Source organism: Amblyomma maculatum, chromosome 7 (genome assembly GCF_055883805.1).
Source record: "Amblyomma maculatum isolate TAMU_Amacu chromosome 7, ASM5588380v1, whole genome shotgun sequence".
Lineage (NCBI taxonomy): Eukaryota > Metazoa > Arthropoda > Arachnida > Ixodida > Ixodidae > Amblyomma > Amblyomma maculatum.
This window is the reverse complement of record NC_139350.1, coordinates 141,713,292-141,736,420: the sequence shown is the minus strand read 5'-3', so window position 1 is coordinate 141,736,420 and position 23,129 is coordinate 141,713,292. Positions and strand designations below refer to the sequence as shown.

Genomic DNA, 23,129 nt, shown 5'->3' with positions numbered 1-23,129 from the left:
GGGTCATCGTGTGCGTTCATCATCTCACGCGTTACTGTGAAACTGCCGCCATTTCTTACGTCACTGCCGCTAACGTCTCTTTCTTCTTCACGCTGTCGTCCTCCGTCATGAGCCTCCTGGTGTCCTTATCAGTGACCGAGGCCGCCAGTTTACAGCAGATGTTATGGAACAACTTCTGTGCTACTGCACTTGCCTGTTGGGTCACTCTCTACCGTACCACCCCCAGACAAATGGCCTCGTTGAACGTACAAATCGGACACTGACGAACATGCTTGCGATGTATGTTGACTCGCAGCACAAGAACTGGGATTATGTGCTTCCATTCACTACATATGCATACAACATCTCAAAGGATGGGATAACTGCTTATAGTCCATTTTTCCTCCTATACGCCCGTCCGCCTCGACATTTTCTCGACACCATTTTCCCGTTCTCTCTCGAAACCGAGCCTTCTGTTTCGAGCACCCACTGCCGCGCTGAAGAGGCTCGTCGGGTCACCCGATTACGCGCTCTGGCCTCGCAGAACCGCTCTAAGCAGCGCTGCGATCATCGGTATCAGGGTGTCTTTTACTTTCCCTACGACTTAGTACGGCTCTGGACACCTCTCCGAAGGCGTGGTTTGTCCCAGAAGCAGTTGTCGCACTACACAGGCCAATTTATTGGGCTCAGACGCATCAGTAAGTTGAATTACGTCGTGTCTCGCCAATATTCCTAAGGGCGTCCCTCTCAGAAAACACAAGAAGTCCATGTCGCAAGAATGAAGCGTTGCCACCCTCAGGGCTCTGACAGACAGCCCAGGGACTTAGTCTGCGAAAGAGGAAATGTCAGACATGCGCACAGAAGAAGACAAGGAAGTGAAAAGAAGCTCTCCAGAATAGAGGTTGAGAAAGAGGAAGCTCACCATCTGTTGGTTAGCGCACCAGGCTAAGGTGAAGAAGTGCTCAGTAAACAAACCTTAACAATATTATCAGGCTGAAACACTGTAAATATCTTATATGTGTTTAAAGCAAAGCGATTATATTTCTCCTCTGCGTTCCCAATACACTACGCAGAAAAACGCGTTGGTATTTACAGTGCATAAATCTTAACAAACAATAACATTTGTGATGATGATATTACTCCGATTTGCGGAATATAAAGCTGCCTAAATTCTAAACCTAAATTCCACCCTTAGAGTAATTTTCTAACCGCCGTTCTGCCCAACCAGTGCATGGTGCGAACTGATCCGTTCTCTAGACAGGGCCCGGTTGCACCAGCGGTGCTCCTCCGTCAGGGACGGATGTCTTGGGCGAGACAGAAGGGTCTTGACCGATGAAGTTGCGACTTTTATGTACAAAATATTTACATTGTACGCTTGCACAGGATTACAAAAGCCATAGCCAACAACTGGAACTAGTTGGCCTGTCTTCGCGGGAGACTCTCCCAAATTCGGCACAGCCGATGGTGCAGAGCACCAACCTAAGACAGCACCCAACCAAGAACCACCAACGAACCTTCTGCGACTTCGGTTTACACCTCGGATTCATACCCCTCGGCCTGAACTATCCAATAACTGGCCATAAGCGGCGTCATTGAGAGAAGAAAATTCGCCCTCGTCCCATGCCCGGTCACTGCTGTCCGCAGCGCTGCTTCCGCACTGAAACAATACAGGCAGGTGACCCATGGCGCTTCTTTATTTTTTTTTTAAATGTTAGTGGGGAACTGATCCCGTGGAAATTCGCGAAGATGTTCGCTCCTACGCATCTTCGGTCCTTACCCGTCTGACCATCGGCGCTGTCGTCCGCCAACGGCACCTTCCTCTCCTCCTTCGCTTTTAGATGCGAGGTCTCCGCACGGGAGTGATTAGGGGACGGTGCCGTCGCTTCTTCGAACGCGACACGGATGGTCACCCACTTCTCATTCAGAGACTCGAGGGGGATTAACCAAGCAATTCCCCGCTGCCTGGGCGCTAGGCGCCGGCTTGCCCCTCGGCCGTTCCTTGTAGGCTCCTGGTCGTCGGGGCAATGGATGCCACCGAGCGCATCTTGACAATCCCTTACACTTAGCTTTTGTTTTCGCTCACGTACCAGGTGTAGATCATCTCGATTTCTCAGGGTTTAATTAACTAGCATGCTTGATAAAGCGTTTGAACTTATGCATTTTTAAAATAAAAGTCTCGTTGAAATAACGTGAAATTAAAAATTAGGAAACAACTAAGAGGGCTACAGTGTCACACTGTCTCATAGCTTTCAACAGTCTCTTTTATAGTTTGTTGTACTGCACGACTGCAAAGTAAGCACTAAGATTTAAGTTCCTAAATTCCAAAAAGAGTATCACACATTACCTTAACAACTAATGACTCACATCAATAACAACCATTTCTTCAATTTTTTTTTATTGTTATTTCAGCAGAGCAAATACAGCATCTGCTTCTTCTTCTACCTTCATCAGTAACTTTTTTTTATCCGGAACAACTTCGTTTCATAAAAGTTGCGACCTTCAGTTGGAAATGTTATTAACAATTTAATATTCAAAATTGATGTTAACACTTCCGTTTACGCCCCCAAAAGGCCCTCGGCTATGTTACACATAAAAAAAAGTTTTTTCTAAACCTTTCAAGCCTAAACCTCAATTGCTTTGTTTCAGATAAGATTGTAAGCAATTGCACAAACCAGGTACAGTTTGTCCCGATAATATAAGTTAGTCTTCACGTACTACCTCTGTTATATCTGGGGTACCCCACCCCACCGTCCTGGGGAACCGCCTCTTCTCCATTTATATTGTTACGGGGCGGCAAGCCGGTGACCACAGGTGAAAGAGAACTGAGAGATGTCCGATGGCGATAATAGATGACGTTTTTTAATGAATGTTGACGGGCTTAGCACGAACGCGCCTCTCTGGGCCACTGTCCGCTTATTCCTCGTTCATAACAATATATATGACTTAACGCCTGCCCCGCGACGGTGGTTCAATTGATAGGGCACTCAACTGATCAACCCAAGGACGCAGGATCGAATACCGGCCGGGGCGGAAGGCTTTTGATGAACGCGAAAGGAAAGGGGCACGTGTGCTGTCCGATATAATGAAACCGAAGTGGCCGGAATAGGTCGAAATTTTAGGAGCATTCTCTTGCGGCGTACGATGTCTCTCATAGCCTGAGTCTTCGGGACGATAAACTCCATAAAAGAAACCACGCCAGTTTTACTGCCCAAATTTTAACGTGAGCGTATTTGCTGGCTGTTGCATTATTTACCACCTTCTAATTAATAGCAATGACATTCAACTTCAATTTGACTCTGAATGCATAGAAACCTCGAGTAATAGATGGCTAACATCGTTGTAGGCGAAAACAAAAACGTCTGTTCTTGCTTCTCCCCAACGCCATTTCGTACTTTGTCTCGAACTCGGAAATGACAGCTGTTTCAACACATAGATACCTAGGCTTTCATGTATAAACAGCGGTCTTAATTGGTCGTATCCTGTAACGCAGAATGCTAACGAAGTTAATCGCGTACTCGGCTATTTTAGGGAATCCTGCGTCTTGCACCCCCGTCAGTGAAGTAACTAGTTTATTTAATATTTATTTAACCGAAACCGGAATATGCCTACCATTGTTGTTTGCGACCTTCACCAAAGCTTAATATACTAGAAACCGCATAGCAAGATTCATCTACTCGGCCTATTCGTATCACGTGTCACTGAACTAAACTGTAATGATCACCTTACTAACTTAGCACACCGCCATAACTCCTATAATGGTTATCCCTAGCTTAAGTTTATTAAGCCTGCTTAAAGCACCCTTAATCATGATTAACGAGAAGTCGTTGCCCCTTCTCCACGATGTGCATGTGCAATTGTTTTGTTCGGAGTGCAAACTGCTGAAAGAGTCACCCGATGCCATCGCATTTATTTGGGGCCCATAATTATTGAGATCATCTAGTGGAAACATATTGCCCCCTGCAGTGAACTGTCTCATGTAATAAGCTTTCATTTGTGTCTTTGATGCTCCGCATAAAAAGAAAACAAAGGTGTCGGCCAATGTTTTGGCCCCTGGCGGCTGCTTCTATTGATCTGGTAATTTTTTTAGAGCGATACCAAAACAGCTCTCTCTGCTGCAGCCGGGCTAGCCAATATAGGAGCGCGAGAAAAGACGATAAACTATAGCCTTGACTTGTTAGGTGAGCCTTTTTAGAGTACCAGTAAAATATAGGAGGCGCCCTCTGAGAAAGACCAGCTTGAGACGATCAACTGGTGCTTCGTTATTTTGATAATTCCATTGCTCTCGTATTACCCAAGGTAATGCCAGTTGCTGCCGCAGCACGACTAAGTTACGTAGCTGACCTGAATCCCTAATAACGCTCGGCAGGCCCTTTTTCAAATGATCGCCGCCAAAGAAGCATCCACTTAAAGAGGCTATTTTCTTCATAGGGATGGTAAATAAACATCTCGCCGCATGCGCACTCACTCCGAAACGACTTAACGCTCTAGTAAAAAACTGTTACTGTCAACTTTCAAACAAAATCGAAACACCTCGCAAAACTTTATTCATGACATACAAAGTTCCAAACGAGCAATCATAGATTAAATAAGTGTCTGTTGCAGGTTCACCGTGCGCATCTCAACCTGCAAGCAAGCGCAAATTTTGTTTAAACGCGCAATGGTGCTTAGACTTGAAATGATGACATAATTTGATATTGAATGCTGTCTTGAGCGAGCCTAATACGAGAATGCTTGCTTTGCGACGAATTTAAAACCGACATACCGGGCTCTTACATCAGATGCCATTCTGGAAATGCAACCATATCCTCATAAACAGAGGCACAGCCTTGTCGCGTTTAATCAGTAAAGGTTGCAATCTGTGAAGCCTACATAATCAGATGATCTAAACTGTTATGAAAAACTCATAAGAGGACCAGGTCTTCATAATAGTTAGCTAAAGGTACAGAATAAAATCAACATTTCGCAAGTTTTGACCGTCGTTTATACAATGGGCTCAGGTAGGTGTGCAAGTGTACAAATAAAATTCGCGCATAACGAAAATTTAAATAATTACATTGAGATCGCATGAACGTAGGAAAATAAGGCAGTGTACTTTTCATCAACCAAATCTCGGGATCCGAAGGAAAAAGGTTCAGTAAATTGCTTGGAGCGCGATATACGCCGCGTCAGATAAACGACTAAAGATGTGGGTAAGGTGTTGTCTTAGAAAGGTGACAAGCTCTGCTAGTAAAAAAAGGGACATCTATTGTCGGGGTTCATGGGCGCCTGTGGAGAACAATTGAAGGCACGGGAAAACTTTTCAAAGTTCGCTACTGCCTTGTTGCAGTCCCCTAGGAGTGAGCTGAAATTGTGCGATAGGTTGCATAAGCTGAGGCAGGCGGTTATAAAGAACATCTGATCTTCGGTGAATGCCTTAGAGATGCGGCCGGGTTGCGGCAAGCCATCGGGTGCCGTCTCGTACGCCATGTGAGCCAGTTCTAGCGCTGGCACTTCAGGGAAAAGGCTATCCGAAGATGTTGCAGAGCACAGGGCTGACTTGTTCGCAAGCACTTCAAGCCACTGCTCTTGTTGCCATGAGTCTGAGCCGACGGTACCTTCCTCGTCCACTTTGAGCCCTCCCCGGTCGAAAGCCTTCACCAGCTGAAGAGCATAAGAGAAACCGAGTCCCCCGTATAGCATCGCTCTTGTTCCCAGGCCAGAATAGGCAGGAAGGGTTAGAGCAGCGGCAGATATATGCACTTCATTGGATATGTAGTCATACCGGAACAATGGCTGGTAAAAGTCGAGAGGAGTGTCTAGTGCCTTTTCGTACTCGAGGTTTTTCCGAAGGGAACGCTTGGCCATCATAGCGTTGATCCAGAATTCGACTAAAGATGCCTCGCTGGACGAGAAATTAGCGTACATAGAGGTCAGCCCGTCCTCGGTTAGCAGGTATTCGGAGGGCCACAGAGCGGTCTTAGTCCTTTGAAGCTTTAGTGATATAGCATTCCTGAGAGATTCGTTTGCCGGCCAGGTGAGGTTCGAGATCTTCTTGCGTGCCAGCCGCTTAATAACGCCAAGATAGCCGTTGACCATGACTCTGGTGGTGGAAGCGAAATTTAAAGCCACATACAATGACCTGATCAAAACTTGATACGAGGCTTCGATTCTTGCTGCACACAGCCTGTTCCGGCTGACCGCAGACTCCCAGTCTGCCTCCTTTTTCTTCGGTAGAAGATTACGGTCTTCAAGTGGCGCGAAAGCTTGAATGAAAAACCAAGATATATGCAGCAACAAAGAACGTGAGTCCGACATTGAAAGAATTGCATCGACGGCCTGCAATAGTGCCACATCGCTGGCTACAATTACGTCCGAAGGACTGTAACCACCTTGAACTTGTGCGTTCATGTTAAGCTCTCGTGTCCACTCCAGCGAAGACAAATTGGTTGTTATAGTAGAAATGTCCTTCAGCAAGAGCCGGGCAGGTGAGGGAACTTTTTTGTCAATGACTTCCTGCAGGGCTTTGAAAATGGTTCCTTCTAATCTTTCGATTCTTTCTATTTCGATATCATCAAAACGTGGCTGGTCTATTGCAAAGGTGTCGTAGAAGTTGTTCCAGTAGGATACTATGCCATCCGGTCGAATGGCGAGTTCTTTGTAAGCAGTCCACAGCGCTATGAAGTCAACTGTCTTGAACTGTAGGACATGGTGGGACTGCTGGGGGTTCCTAAGCAATTTCAACTGAAACCAGATATTAAGCCCCCAGTTGTAGGACAAGTCCACGAGCACACCAAGGGGACTGGTACCAGGTAGGGGATCATCCGGCCACGGAATCTTTCGATCTAGCATGAACTGCCTCAACAAAGGCACCGAAGATTCGTTAGCACCAGCATTAGTAAGGCAAACTTCTAGCATTGCTTGCACCTTCCTTGCCGCAGTAAAGAGGTTTGAACCTTTTGTGATTAGCGAGCGGAATCCGTTGAACCACGACGCAATAGCAAGGTAGGACATGGATGATCCATACGCGTAAGGGTCGGCTGGTGATGGCCTCCATTTGGAGCACACGTACGCCTCAAAATCAGTGCAGGGATCTACATTCCAGTTCACTTTAGCTAAAACTAGCTGCCAGTGGTCGCGACACTGGGAGCTCTGGCACACACTGTCGTCACGCTCTTGAGGCGAGGGCATATGGATGGACAAAATGTAGGCAAGCAGGCCAACGCTCAACAGGATGAAAGCCAGGCAGACCACTGTCGATGCTACAGCTGCCCTCCGTGAAGCTGTAGCCGTTTCGGGGGATGCACCTCTCGGGCCCTAGAAAGGAAAATTGACAGTTAGAAGGTTGGGATCTCTAGATAACGCGCTTTAGAACACGACATCAGAACTCCGCTACTCTAGCAGGAAGCTCAGCTCTTTTGTCTTTCACTACTAGGCGCGATAGTTCAAGGCAGGTGTCAAGGGTTCCAAGACCCCACACAACGACATTAATTGCATACGTTCACCAAATTATCCTAAATGAAAGGCAGGAATGAGCTATCGGCAGTCTGCAGGGCCGAACGCGATAGCTCATTCCTACAAAAAACATTTCATATCTACGGAAGGTGCAAGCCTGATTATTCACTGCACAACAATAAAATACTCCAGCGGTGCGGGGCAGAAAAAAAAAGGTTACGTTTGCAAAAGATCTATTTCGATAATGACACAAGGCAACTAAAAAGCAGTAGTGATGTCAGTTAACTTCTGAAGTGCCATTCCACCAAAGTGACATGGGAACATCGATAAACCGTCATCTCTGACATCCTCATTTGAGATCGGCGAACGCTGAACGCCAATAGTTTTTACATCTTGTTTCTCCACACCACGTTTCGTTTCTCAACAGACTTTGGGGGCTTTTGAGATTAAACCGAAGGGATCAGCAAGTAGCGCGAGAACGGAGCCTTATAAGTGCGGAAACAAGACCTGAGGCACCGCGCACTTATATTGTATCTAGCCTCGAGTGCTTAAGTTACATTCATGACAATTGTAGAATCGTAGCTAAGTGCGCTCGTTTTAAATATCAACAGTAAATACTGGGCTCGGGTAAAAAATTGAAAAGCGGTGCGTTTGGTATCGCCGCGCACTTTGCAATATCCAAAACCGCCATGCCTGTGAACTCCTGGAAGAATTGGGAATATATTGACAGTTTTATCTCGTATAATAGGGCTCGTATTTCACCAGTGCCTGTTAGATTGTAATCGAACACAAAACAAGCATCCAGCTATCTCATGGCAAAAACACGTAATCTTTACTATTATCTTATTTAAGGTAAAAGTAACGTTACTCTAACGTTACTCTTAGTAATAACAGAGTAACGTTAATCGTTACTCTGTAATTTTAAAGCAAGATTTGTAGCCTAATTCCTAAACTGAATCGGGTATTCAACCGAATTTCTTCGTCTTCTTCCACCGTTGTGCTACACACTAAAACATGGCAGAATTCAGCTATACGCGCACGTCCGCTATGTATATAATTACCGTATCGTTTACTCGGCTATGTATTAATAGTATTTATTATGTTTAAAATATGCAGAAGTAGTCGACTGTTGACCGTTGTTTTCGGTTATTTGTAACATGCGACAGTAATGATTTAGTTTATTATATTGCGACCTTACTAGAGCAAATTGGGATCAGTCGAAGAATTAAGTACACAGAATGAGGAAGCGTTTCTGCACGGCCAAAAATGCCCGTGCACTGAAAAGCCTGGTAATGTGTGACACGCGCGCTCCACGTCCTGGGACATAATCAGTTAACTGGCTCCAAGGGCAGAAAAAACTGAAGCCAAGTGTATTGTTGCTCCAAGATATTTCGGATTATTTGCGATTCATTTCTCGGAGAATATTAGTGTTGAACTCATATGCGTGCTCAGTGTCGGAGTCTACTCAATGTCGGAATCTAAGCAATATTCAAATTTAAAAAAAAAAAAAATGATTTCTCGCATTTAGAGCACTTTCTAAGTTTTCCTTATTTCGTAACCAGGAGGTATGTTCTTCAAAGGCATTTATGTGAGATGTTTATTTCGCACGGTAATTTGGTAGTTTCATTTTTTCCTCTAAACCGACATTGTGTTTGTTGGAAGTGCCTAAAGGGCTTAAAGAAAAAAAAAACTACCTAGTATTGCAATAAATATATACTTGCGGCTTTAATGGCCCATCATTACACTCTGGATTTGATCAACTTTCCCAAAAGCAAAACCAATATTTGCCTTAAGCGATGGAGGTCAGCTCAACGCCACACATTTTAAACATTGTTGTTGTCCCATCACAGTTTCATATCGTCTTGAAATGATTGGGCTTATTGGCCCCGCAAGCCTTCAAGGAGTTCTTGCTGGTAATTTCCTCTGTCCGTAAGGTAGTGATAGTTTTTACCCCCGCGCTCTATAATTACTGCATACCGCTCTATATCCAGTTGGCACTTTGCTAATGATAAATATCCTTCAATAATCTTGTCTGATTCCGCTTGCACTGCAACAAAACTCATTCCGCGCGTAACTTGCACACCAATGATACAAACCTAAAATACAGACACGCCACCGTATTTGAGAACCTTTTGTAAGTATAGAATACCTTGGGCATATAGTGAACTGCCACTGACCGCGCCTATCTTTACACATTTGAAAGATACAATGTTTCGGTATCATCACCCCTGGCAATACCGAAACATTCCAACCACTTGGGGCTATCAAAATCTGTCAGTGACAGCACAGTTCGTCGTCAGCAAGCCACAAGCAGTAGATCAGTAGAGCGTGTGCCATTTTATAGTCGCAGCAGCGTAGTATCAGACTAAATTTTGAACATACGGCCGTCGGGGGCCAATCGCTAGCGGCTGTCTGATATGCTGTGTGAGCTGAACAGCGGCAGCCCAATTTGTTATATAACTAAAAGCATTCGACCCATTTTGCCCTCTGTGTCCATGATATTGTATCAGGGCGAAAGAAAAAAAGCGGAACCCAGCATTTAGCTCAATTTTCTGAAGTCCCCCTCAGCGCCCCCTATTTATATAGCACCAGATATATCACTCAATTTTACGGCTATATAATAACTCCTCCCAAGCATGAAAAAACTATTACATGGGCATAATTCACTGCAATACCCAAATGATAGAATCGAAAAGCTATTTTCTTTTTAACTGGCGAACCATGAACGCTACAAAATATTGCAAACGAGGGAAAATATTTATGCCACGCAAATTAGAGGTCAGCTTTTCTGAGACGATTTTCAATTTCCTATTTGTGAATGCTCCGTCTCGAATGTCCTGAACTATGAATTTTTTCCTGGTTCCAAGGTAGAACCTTCCCGAAGCCAAATTTCATGCCATTTCGTGGCCATTAAACTCAGCAAAGCATTTCATTCGAACTTCATAGCATGACAACGACCCCTGCCTACTGCAGATTTGCTCGTCCGTCTTAAAAATAACAGTATTGCTGCTGAAGTGGTCAGGAGTACTAATTGTATCTGTACTGTAACTTTTTTTATTTCGCAAACTTTCCTTTAGTCATACATAGAAAATCATGTAAAGCGTATTTTTCAGAAAATCTTAGTGCTGTCCGTTTGCCATTTGTAGGAGTAGTATAAAACGTTTATTTGGGTTGCATGAGTTATGGGTGAATGGCGGGGTTGGTCGGGTCCTCAATCCAGGACTGCGTTGGCAGATGTCGCTGCCCGAGCTCTCCCCAGCAAGGTTATTTGTGCCGCAAGGTAGGAGCTGGACAGGGTCATTTCCCAATCAGCCCACGTTGGGTTTTTGTTTGCAGTATGGCTCGGTTTTCTTGGCAAGCCCATACCATATTGTAAAGGCCTGCTTTCTGGCCGCAAAATGTGGATTCAGGTGAGAAAGTATCCGAAATCATTTTGTGCAGTCTAGCTGGGCTCTTTTAGGACGATGTTATTAAACGCCCGAGGTGACACTGCTCTGATTAATCGAGTCCTTTAGCAGGTGTTGGGAATGCATGTCTCGCTAAGCTAACGATATCCTCCTCTCTCCTTGTCAACAGCCTCACTTCCTGGAAAAATTGTGTGCTTGACGCCCATGCCCTCGCACAGGTTCACAGCAGGTGGCTAACATCAACTTCTGCCGCCAGTGTAGAACTCTTCGGGGAGGCGTTCGGTCCTACGTCCTGAGAGCTCCATCGGCACGTGACCTACGGGGTAAGGGCCGCCCAGCCCTTATTTTTTCAAGTGATTCCTTCTCTGGTCTAGTTAAGCGATAAGGGAGGGGGTAAGTGCATAGCGGTATGAGGGCTCGTATACTTTTCCGCAGAGAGAATGATAGGATGGGGACAACGGAGCGGACATCAACAGGTAGGTTCGAAGGCGGCGCATTATTCCTTGGAATGTTGTGTGTGAGGTTGTCAACTGTTCTCTGCTCAGCGTTCTCCGCATTATGTTGTTCCAGTGTATGTCGATGCGAATATTTGTTTCTTTATTAAGTGCATAGATCTCCTCGGTAACACATTGTGTTTTTGTTACGCTTTTCAGTAGTGTTATGACGGCTAAGGAGTCTGTATAGATATCCTTTTCCGTTATGGACTCTATTTATTTTATGGCCTTCATAATATAAAGAATTGCATAAATGTCCATCACAACGGGTCGGATGTTTTGTTTCATATTCATTATGTACGTTTAGCTCTTCGTGTGTCGGGCTGGTAGCTGCTCAGCTGTCAACTCATCTCAATTGTCAGCAGTTGTTTGCGTTGTGATTATCAGTATTTAAGAACGGTAACCGCCAATTCAAGCACATATATTACCGAGGCTGGTTTAAGGCTCCTGGTCAGTGCAGAAATTTGCGCCGCTGGCGTTCACGTGCCTAGGAAACACGGATTGGCCGAAAAGATTTCAGTCACGCCTGAAGCAGCGGTAGCGTAAAGTAAATGAATTGTCCAATAAAGAAAAATCGATGGGATGCGATAGGAACTCTGGGAGTGTAGGTCCTGAAACACACATGCTGCCCCTTGGCCTCGCAGGCACGTTCGTACGCTTGGAAGGCAGGGTTTTATATTTATCTACATATACGGTGTCATCTTTCTCGTGCGTGAGACCGCAGAGACGTTTGTTGAAGGATTAGCGAGTACCAAATTGCGTGTACACGAATGATGGTCGCAGACAGAAGTTATTAACGCTCTCATCTTGTATCATGCAAATTATGCGCCACACCTTGTATTCGCGTGCTGCTACCGTAATAAATTGGTTCTGCTACCTCCATCCCATTCAGCATATCTTTTTGCAAAGGCCGCTGACGGCAAGCTCAGCTCACCATGTTTATAGGTGATTTAAACTGGTATTTAGATCGCATGGATATACATCATGCTCTGTTCCATTTTTCGAAAAGGCATTGACAGTCACTTGCAACACCTTAGTCTTCAAATATTTATTTCCGCACCTGCATCTGCCTCTCAATAATCGAATGGGCTCCTGTTTAGCTGATCGTGACGCTCATCAGACTGCAGTCATCACAAAGGAATTCTGACTGCATTCTTTTATTCCTGACATTAAAAAAGCATAATTTGGCAACATTCACGCTTAGCTATTAAGTGTATGACAATTCCCGTCAGCGGCTCCTCTTCCAGAGTCTCGTTAGCTAATCGGGGGTCACCAACGAGCGACATACAGATCGTTGTGATGCAGCCGCCGGCCCCAACACTTTGAGAGCGCATACGCTGTACTATTAAGGAAGTAACTTCGCATTTAACCTAACTCGGTGCGAATGCCCTTGACTTAAGTGTAGGTGTCTAGCAGAACGTGTGAAGCTAGATATTGCGCCTTCCCGTCACGAAAACTCAACTTAAAGAAACAATATAAAAGTATTGGCTGATGAAAAAGCGGTGTTAAAGTGACTATTGCGTCTACTCTTAAGGCTCTAGCGTCCTCTTAATTCAAACCGTCTACAACTTTGCTAAAACATGTAAAGCCCTGCGCAACAGAGCTTTCGCTTGCCTAAGTTCATGCTATGAATAAACCTTCGAGATTCTTAGCCTTTTCTTTTAAAACACATTCTATCGTTGCGAGACAGCTTTACCATAAGGCTCGCTTTTCAATTGAAATCAATTGTGAGGCCCCCTCCCCTGATGGTACGTTCTTTTTAAAATAAAAAGTGTTCCTAAACTCCCAGAATTTCTGAAGGACGTCAGCTACCTTCAAGAGAGAGGCGCCGGACAACCCACACTCACTATTATCTCCTGGTGTACGATTTTATTATTTTGATTGGTTGGTTGGTTTATGGGGTTTAACTCACAAAGCGACTAAGGCTATGAGACGCCATAGTAGAGGACTGGAAATTTCGACCACCTGGGGTTCTTTAACGTGCATTGGCATCATACAGCAAAGGGACGCTTGGTTTTTCGGCTCCATCGAAAAGCGCCCGCCGCGGATGGGATTCGATCCAGTGTCCTTGGGCAGAGATGTCCAGCGCCCAAACAACTGCACCACCGCGGTGGGGCATGGAAAGGTGAATGCGCCGCTTTTTCCTTCAATGATGGAGAGACTGTGGTCTGGAAACATGCTTTAGTTTAAATTTATTTTTTATATACATTCATTCGTTTTAGTCTTAGTCCTTTAGTTACCGTTGCTGTCGTTAGTTTTTTTGCTATTTCAACATGCAGGCCGGCGAGGAATAAAATTTTCTCAGTCCGGCCCACACTCCTGCAGGAGTTTGGCAACCCTGGCGTACACATGGCCCCTCACCGACATGCAGATTGCCGCTCACTTAGTCACTAATCCTCTAATTAGTGCCTTTCTAATTTCACGCAAGCCATTTGCAGTATGAAGGCGTAAGCTACCCCACTGTTTGAAAGACCACGCTTCATGCATATATGGCCCCGCTTTAACCAAGACATACTAACACTACAATAGCACGTACGTTCCCAAAACATTCTACAACATGTCAGAAACCTTCTTTTTTTTCTCGGACTACTCGCGACTAGAATAGATTCGGAACAAAAGTGGCGACAGTCGCCAATCCTCGAATCTTCATAACCTCGATCGACGAAGCACGTCTATCACAGTACGCCACTTCCGAAATTGTAAATTACGCACGAGCTTTCGTTTTGGCGTTGATGTTACCTGGTTGTGACGTACTTACATCGAACTTGACACCATTTATTGGGCGAGCTTGCACCGGCAAACAAAGCCTAATAATTTGGCGAAGGCGACATTTGTGGACGAGCAAGAGGATGAAAACCAACCTCGGCAGTGCTTAATTTGAAGCTGACGAGAGACTTTCACGATTAAGCTATGAAAGTGCCCAGCAAAACCTTTAACGAAGCGGTAGGAACACGGGGATGCAATTGGGGGAGGAACACTTAGTTGCTTGTCGCGTAGAAAATTGAAGATATTTTTCACTGCTTTCGAGCATGGAGCTCAGAAAGCTTCGCGCCAACATGGGCACCTTTCCTGCAGTGTGCCGCTTAAGCACCTACGATGGGCAGAATAAATAAATTTTTAAGAAAAGCCTTTGGCATATAAGCGACTCTTTACGTTTTATTGTATTATAATTTTGAGAGCAATTCGAAGCCTGTATTCCTTTCGCCAAATTTGTCGCCGTATTAGGCCAGATACGAAATCCCACTGCGGAGTAAAAAATCCGCCGCGCGGCCGTGCATGGCCAAACCACGCGGACATACAAGTATATAGCTTTATGGCGAGGAAAGTTGACTCACGCTACTCCTCTTGGTCCTTCGCCGAAGCGGTCGGGACGCTCGTGCGCTGCCGCTCTTGGTTCGGTTGCGACATGGGCGCAGATCGGAAGGCTGATCAGCCCGAGACGGCACAGAGACGTCTGCTGCTCCTACGGGTGCCGACGGCGGCGCCTCTCGTTGGGTGCCTGCGCGCAGGCATGGTGATAGAGCGCAGGTGGGTAAACCATGCTTCACCGCTGTACGCCAGCTTCACAATCCGGGCCGGAACCGCTAAGGCGTGGCTTTGGCTGCGGGTGTGGAAGCACGGGGTCTACAGCCGCACGGTCGGTTTTTGAAATGTCGAGCGGAATAGTCAATATGCGTTGCGTCGCACCGCCGACGCAACGCAATCGCCTTGACATATAGAGAAGGCAGATCCTCCGCCTCCGACAGATGGCGCCACTAGGGCGGCCGTCATTTCTAGCCTTTGGAATGCATCGGTGGACAGAGCGGAAAGTTGTTGCGCAGCTTGTGCAAAAATGCCGACCGGCTTTTTAACACCGGCGCTTTGGTCTGGGTGTCTATGGTCTTGTCGAAACAATGTGCAGGGAAGTTGAAGTAATGACCCTGTGGTTTATTAGCGGAAACATAGACGCTTTCTACATATCGTGCACATTATGGAGTAGGCCACCATTTTTCTTGGTGGTATACCGCGATTTGTTGTTCCCGTCTGAAAAGCGGATGCGCCTCTGAGTTATACGGAAATCGCAATCATAAACATCACTCGCCAGCTCATGTCAGCGCCGGCAGTAGCTGCGGAAATGCGAGTACGACCCTGTTGTTTTCACAGGGGATATATATTGCGTCTTTGTACTTCTACCGCGTTATTTTTGTACTATATTAAAAAGCACCTTGGTGTGGCTACTAATGTCTGCGCATTCATAATGACTTCATAGTGCTGAGAGGGAAGGTCACTCTGTTCATGCATGTGAACCTGACCGCATACTTACTCCAGGCAAGCACTGATACACTACGTGTAATAATTGCTGCTTTCGTACAACTAAATTGCGGATAAATGGCGAAGTCCAGCATGATAAGAATTTAATACCTGCACTTGTTTGTGCTCCCTACATCAGTGGGTTTTGAACTCGGTGTAGTTTCCAGTCTCCGTTTACCCGAGCGCTGGCACTCTTCACTGAGCGCCTGAGTTTTCCTTTCAGCAGCGAAATAGTCATTTGAATCCAAGACGTTTACGGGAGGTGAAATAGTATCTGGCTAATGGTTGGAGGATTGCATTCGCGTCTATATGTTATAGTGCACAATGTTGAACGGTGAACATACTTAATACTTGTAAACGAGCACAGTCTGAATATCCGTTTTCAACGCTTAGGCAAACATTTTGAAGAGAACGGTTTGAGGGGATAGTCGGCTTGTGGCCTGTTTAGTTTGACGGCGAACTATGTTATTCACAATTTACGCTAGGGAGAGTTGATTAAAAAAAAGAGCTAGGAAACGGCTTACGGGTTTGTCGAAACATACTAGACAATGCAGGCATTCCGGTGACGCAGTAAATGAGCTAGGTGATTATATAAATCATTTTGTAGCACCTGCAGATACTACGTGTATTCACATGAAGTTTGTGTGATATCTACCAGCTTATTGTCACTAGCGATAGCGGGTACACAGCACATTGCAGCCGGCCGCCAGCGCACCGACAGCGGTTGAAATCAGAAGGCCCGAAGGCCGCCGATGGTGGAAGTCACGTGACCAAATATGGCAGCGGCCATGCTCTTGCACTGCAAATCTTCTATACTTGTTAGAGACGGCATGAACAAATGTTTAGTTCTGAACGAGCACTTGGAAGGGAGCGTTAAGTAATGACATTTGCCTAGGAAGCTTACTAGATAAGGGATTCATCTGGTCTGGACGCTCACCTGCACTGGTACCGTAAATAAAATGTCAACGCCATAGTTAAAAAAGATCTGAGTGCTTTAACGCGCGCGCAAACACACACACACACACACACCAAAGATTTAAAACTTCCCTCTTGGACAGCCCGGATATAAGCGTGACGTTATCTTCACACAGTTCCAAGCAGCGCTGCGCACATGTAATTGAGGCGTTGTTTCCACTGGATTCGGGCGGGATATACATAGAGGCAACAGAGACCATCGGCCGGCAACCGCAAAAAAAAAAAACACCTGGAGAACATATCAATGCTGCGAGAGTGTGATTGTGCGTGCTCGTAAATGTCCATTAGCGTACGAGAGCTCGTTGCAGTATGTGAGTGTGCCCAGTGCCATATACGGAAGCTAAACCACCGCGCGTGCGCGTGCCCAGACACAATGCTCGCAGTTGATACTCACCCATGTTATCCTGTAACTTATCTCTATCGTCTCCACTTGCTATCAAAGTATGCTTTAAAGGAATGATGCAAAGCGATTTAGTATAAAAAAAAACTTGTTCGAACAAACAGGGTTCATCAGTGTCTTCCGCAAGGTGATCATTGGTAAACGATAAGTTACACAGCTCGTTTGGTCGAAAAGCCGTAGCGTCTTAGCAATAGTAGTGTTGTAGTTGTAGTCAGGACCGTGCTTAGGAAAAAAACGTGGTTTGCGTACAAAAATTCTATTATGGTAATTTGTGGTTCCAGTGATTGGTGATTGATTGATATGTGATAGGCGAATAGGAAAAAATAAAATAATTTTAATGAATTGGTTATTGATGAAAAAGAATGTACAAAAGTGGCTAAAAAACGTCGAAATGCTGAGAATGAAACGATAGACTTTTAATGGTTATAAAGAAAATTTTGTGTGTAACTGCTGACTTACATAATTGAAATTAATAAAAAAATTACAAGCTGGAAAGAGGGTGTTCAAATGTGTCAAAATGCGAATAATGAAAATCCAATGCTTAATGATGCTGATTAAGGAAATTGAAGGACATAACTGATCAATTAATAAATTGAAATATCTGAAAATTTGAAAAAATTTGCTTAACTGGGTCGAACATCTTAGAATGGAAAAAGCCAATGTTTCCTGGTGCTAAATGTTGTTGTATAAAAATTAAAAAAGGAAAATGAAAAACACTATTGCGCCTACCCTTAACAGCGGAACTTCTGTCCCTCTGATTTTATGTTAGCTTCACTAACATTGAAAATAGCAGCGATCAAAATTCTAGCAGGCACTTTACACCAATACAATGCTACGAGGAGAAAAGCTATATTGAGGAGTGGTCGAAGCCCTCCTCTACGGCTCCTCTTTCTCAACTTTTTTTTCCACTCCCACCTTCCTCTTTTTCCTTACGACTAGGTAAAGGTGTCCGTTGTGTATTGGGAGAGATACTGCGCCTCTTCTTTTTTGATAAACAATTTGAAACGCCACTGGTGCCTGCTGCACTGAGTCCGCTCCTACATGCTATTGGTGCGGCTTTCGAGGAAGCGCCAAATGCGGGGCGCCGAACAAACGCCTGGATCGGATCATTATCAACGCCACCAGACATCAGCTGTCACAACCTTTCAGCAATCGGCTATGCACAGGCCCCCACAGCCAAGAACCAGACTCTCATCAGTGATCGCCTTCACATTCCGTCCAAATAACTATTCGTATCTACCCTACTCAAAGCTGGAAGGCATGATCCAAGGCACCGGGAAGCTAGCCTACAGGAAATAGTCAGACGTATTTCCAACTTACGGACCGGCTTCCCCCAACCTCAAAGCCATCACCAGCACCGTAATGGACCGATCGCTAGACACTGCCGCGACAGCATTCGACCCACCACACTAGAAGTGGACAAAGCGCTCATGGCGCTAGCCATTTTCTCCTTGAATAATTACACAAGCATCGTCACAGACGACAGCACAGCACGTTTGAGCTAACACAAGGACATCGTACTCAGGTACACGGCCATAATTCTCAGATATTATGACGCCATGTCATCTATGAGGTCATGCAGGTATGGAACACTTGTCATCAGTTAGAGGCAACCAGCGTACTCATGGTGTGCACCATGAACGAACATCTACGATTGGTTGTGTACAGCTGGGTTTTAGACAGCTCCGTGTATTACGTTGGAAGAAAGCTAGGATCAGCGCTGCCTGTGTTTGTCATAGTGGAAAGTATCCCAAGCGGAAAGGGTAACTGTGGCGAAATATATCGCAAAGATGGAGCGATTAAACAAACGTATGCGGCGGGAAGCAACCCCTATAATGTAGAAAAGCTGGCCGCTTTGGTTTCAGACCTTCGATGCTGTCGCAATATCTACACCTAAAATAATTAAGCATTTCCTAAATGCTTAGACCCAATAAAGTTTTTACTACATCATAGTCTCGTTCTGCATTAGCAATAATGTGCTTGAACAGGTGATGAGGCTACAAAGTATCGCCGCTAAGACTCCATTAGGGAACCGCATGCTTACTCTGATACTTTCATCATGCTTGCTTCGTCGAAACAGCGAGTCACATACCACGACCTGGCAGCACAACTTGCTGCGAGGCAATGAGGCTACAAAGTATCGCCGCTAAGACCCCATTAGGGAACCGCATGCTCACTCTGATACTTTCATCATGCTTGCCTCGTCGAAACAGCGAGTCACATACCACGACCTGGCAGCACAACTTGCACGAAGGCAATGAGGCTACAAAGTATTGCCGCTAAGACCCCATTAGGGAACCGCATGCTCACTCTGATACTTTCATCATGCTTGCCTCGTCGAAACAGCGAGTCACATACCACGACCTGGCAGCACAACTTGCACGAAGGCAATGAGGCTACAAAGTATTGCCGCTAAGACCCCATTAGGGAACCGCATGCTCACTCTGATACTTTCATCATGCTTGCTTCGTCGAAACAGCGAGTCACATACCACGACCTGGCAGCACAACTTGCTGCGAGGCAATGAGGCTACAAAGTATCGCCGCTAAGACCGCATTAGGGAACCGCATGCTCACTCTGATACTTTCATCATGCTTGCTTCGTCGAAACAGCGAGTCACATACCACGACCTGGCAGCACAACTTGCTGCGAGGCAATGAGGCTACAAAGTATCGCCGCTAAGACCCCATTAGGGAACCGCATGCTCACTCTGATACTTTCATCATGCTTGCCTCGTCGAAACAGCGAGTCACATACCACGACCTGGCAGCACAACTTGCACGAAGGCAATGAGGCTACAAAGTATTGCCGCTAAGACCCCATTAGGGAACCGCATGCTCACTCTGATACTTTCATCATGCTTTCTTTGTCGAAACAGCGAGTCACATACCACGACCTGGCAGCACAACTTGCTGCGAGGCAATGAGGCTACAAAGTATCGCCGCTAAGACCCCATTAGGGAACCGCATGCTCACTCTGATACTTTCATCATGCTTGCTTCGTCGAAACAGCGAGTCACATACCACGACCTGGCAGCACAACTTGCTGCGAGGCAATGAGGCTACAAAGTATCGCCGCTAAGACCGCATTAGGGAACCGCATGCTCACTCTGATACTTTCATCATGCTTGCTTCGTCGAAACAGCGAGTCACATACCACGACCTGGCAGCACAACTTGCTGCGAGGCAATGAGGCTACAAAGTATCGCCGCTAAGACCCCATTAGGGAGCCGCATGCTCACTCTGATACTTTCATCATGCTTGCTTCGTCGAAACAGCGAGTCACATACCACGACCTGGCAGCACAACTTGCACGAAGGCAATGAGGCTACAAAGTATTGCCGCTAAGACCCCATTAGGGAACCGCATGCTCACTCTGATACTTTCATCATGCTTTCTTTGTCGAAACAGCGAGTCACATACCACGACCTGGCAGCACAACTTGCTGCGAGGCAATGAGGCTACAAAGTATCGCCGCTAAGACCCCATTAGGGAACCGCATGCTCACTCTGATACTTTCATCATGCTTGCTTCGTCGAAACAGCGAGTCACATACCACGACCTGGCAGCACAACTTGCTGCGAGGCAATGAGGCTACAAAGTATCGCCGCTAAGACCGCATTAGGGAACCGCATGCTCACTCTGATACTTTCATCATGCTTGCTTCGTCGAAACAGCGAGTCACATACCACGACCTGGCAGCACAACTTGCTGCGAGGCAATGAGGCTACAAAGTATCGCCGCTAAGACCCCATTAGGGAGCCGCATGCTCACTCTGATACTTTCATCATGCTTGCTTCGTCGAAACAGCGAGTCACATACCACGACCTGGCAGCACAACTTGCTGCGAGGCAATGAGGCTACAAAGTATCGCCGCTAAGACCCCATTAGGGAACCGCATGCTCACTCTGATACTTTCATCATGCTTGCTTCGTCGAAACAGCGAGTCACATACCACGACCTGGCAGTACAACTTGCTGCGAGGCAATGAGGCTACAAAGTATCGCCGCTAAGACCCCATTAGGGAACCGCATGCTCACTCTGATACTTTCATCATGCTTGCTTCGTCGAAACAGCGAGTCACATACCACCACCTGGCAGCACAACTTGCTGCGAGGCAATGAGGCTACAAAGTATCGCCGCTAAGACCGCATTAGGGAACCGCATGCTCACTCTGATACTTTCATCATGCTTGCTTCGTCGAAACAGCGAGTCACATACCACGACCTGGCAGCACAACTTGCTGCGAGGCAATGAGGCTACAAAGTATCGCCGCTAAGACCCCATTAGGGAACCGCATGCTCACTCTGATACTTTCATCATGCTTGCTTCGTCGAAACAGCGAGTCAGATACCACGACCTGGCAGCACAACTTGCTGCGAGGCAATGAGGCTACAAAGTATCGCCGCTAAGCCCCATTAGGGAACCGCATGCTCACTCTGATACTTTCATCATGCTTGCTTCGTCGAAACAGCGAGTCACATACCACGACCTGGCAGCACAACTTGCTGCGAGGCAATGAGGCTACAAAGTATCGCCACTAAGACCCCATTAGGGAACCGCATGCTCACTCTGATACTTTCATCATGCTTGCTTCGTCGAAACAGCGAGTCACATACCACGACCTGGCAGTACAACTTGCTGCGAGGCAATGAGGCTACAAAGTATCGCCGCTAAGACCCCATTAGGGAACCGCATGCTCACTCTGATACTTTCATCATGCTTGCTTCGTCGAAACAGCGAGTCACATACCACGACCTGGCAGCACAACTTGCTGCGAGGCAATGAGGCTACAAAGTATCGCCGCTAAGACCCCATTAGGGAACCGCATGCTCACTCTGATACTTTCATCATGCTTGCTTCGTCGAAACAGCGAGTCAGATACCACGACCTGGCAGCACAACTTGCTGCGAGGCAATGAGGCTACAAAGTATCGCCGCTAAGACCCCATTAGGGAACCGCATGCTCACTCTGATACTTTCATCATGCTTGCTTCGTCGAAACAGCGAGTCACACACCACGACCTGGCAACACAACTTGCTGCGAAGCAATGAGGCTACAAAGTATCGCCGCTAAGACCCCATTAGGGAACCGCATGCTCACTCTGATACTTTCATCATGCTTGCTTCGTCGAAACAGCGAGTCACATACCAAGATCTGGCAGCACATCTTGCTGCGAGGCAATGCCGACACGGTCGTCGTGGGAAGTTTCTGACGTCGGTGGCGCGCTCTCCGACACCGGTGCTTTGGTCACGGGCTCTTTTATGTCGGACACAGTGCACTTCTTCGCCACCACTTCCCCGTCATTCTCACTGGGCTGCAGCATTGCTTGGGTAGGTTGACACTGCTTGGCTGCTACAGGGTTGTCCTCACGAGTCCTTGCCGTCCTCAGTTCACCAGTTCTCGATGACGAAAGGGCCGACCTTTTGCGCTTGTCATTTTTAGCTGTCATCTGACCAGATGGCTGCATTCTTCCTTTTCTCTTTTACGCGTGCTAGGCAGATTTTTCGTTGTCGTTGACCAGGCGTATAATGACTCATAACATCCGTCGCTCAGCCTCCTGTTTCTAAATCAGCGACCGTAGAAATACATATCAGTATCACGTGTAGGTAGACAAAATTAATATATTTTATGCGATACCGCAAGAGCTGCTCGACAGTGCGCAGCGACGAGGTATACGGGTATGGGCTCGTTTTTGCCGTTCTTTGCCACACACTGTTCTTGTACGACAAGCGACCTTCGGCCCCATTACCATAAAAAATGCGGGTGGCACTATGGACCACTAAAATGCGATGAGGTGGATGTCTTTGTTGGAAACGCAGCTGAGTCCTGCTTTACTGTGGCTCCTTCTGTATGCTTTGTTGCTTGGCATTCAAGGAAGCCCCAAATGAAAGGCGCAGCACAGATTCCGGGATCGGACGCCCGATGGCATTGAATTGCCTGGTGATGTCATTGTTCATGACCGGACGCAACGTCATTAGTTGATGACGCCAGAAACTCGCGAAGAAGTGTGAGACTTCTCGCGAACACACATGGGCCTATTAGGTTTTTAATACGAGTCGTGTATGCAGCTCTAGTCCGCACACTTTCGTATGCCTTGAAGGTGCCAGGGTGACCAGCGACATTTGCTGACACCCGACGTTACAACTCAGCT

General features: G+C 46.3%; 1 protein-coding gene across 1 annotated transcript; it reads right to left on the bottom strand.

The window, feature by feature from the left end:
• Positions 1 to 4,765: 4,765 nt before the first annotated feature.
• Positions 4,766 to 22,445, bottom strand: LOC146184885 (endothelin-converting enzyme 1-like). The gene is made up of 3 exons (XM_084608644.1): positions 22,127 to 22,445; positions 14,647 to 14,810; positions 4,766 to 7,272 (listed from the first exon to the last, which is right to left on the bottom strand). Exons 1-3 carry the CDS (start codon positions 22,443 to 22,445, stop codon positions 5,203 to 5,205), a joined length of 2,553 nt encoding a protein of 850 aa, XP_084464770.1. The 3' UTR covers positions 4,766 to 5,202.
• Positions 22,446 to 23,129: the final 684 nt, after the last annotated feature.

Excerpts from the sequence above, each read along its gene's own strand:
- LOC146184885 (XM_084608644.1), bottom strand. The coding sequence starts at position 22,445 with ATGCAGCCATCTGGTCAGATGACAGCTAAAAATGACAAGCGCAAAAGG. Across the intron at positions 14,811-22,126 it reads AGATGTGCTGCCAGATCTTG|GCACCCAACGAGAGGCGCCG; the intron begins GTATGTGACTCG and ends GCCTGCGCGCAG. Across the intron at positions 7,273-14,646 it reads GAAGGACCAAGAGGAGTAGC|GGCCCGAGAGGTGCATCCCC; the intron begins GTGAGTCAACTT and ends TTTCCTTTCTAG.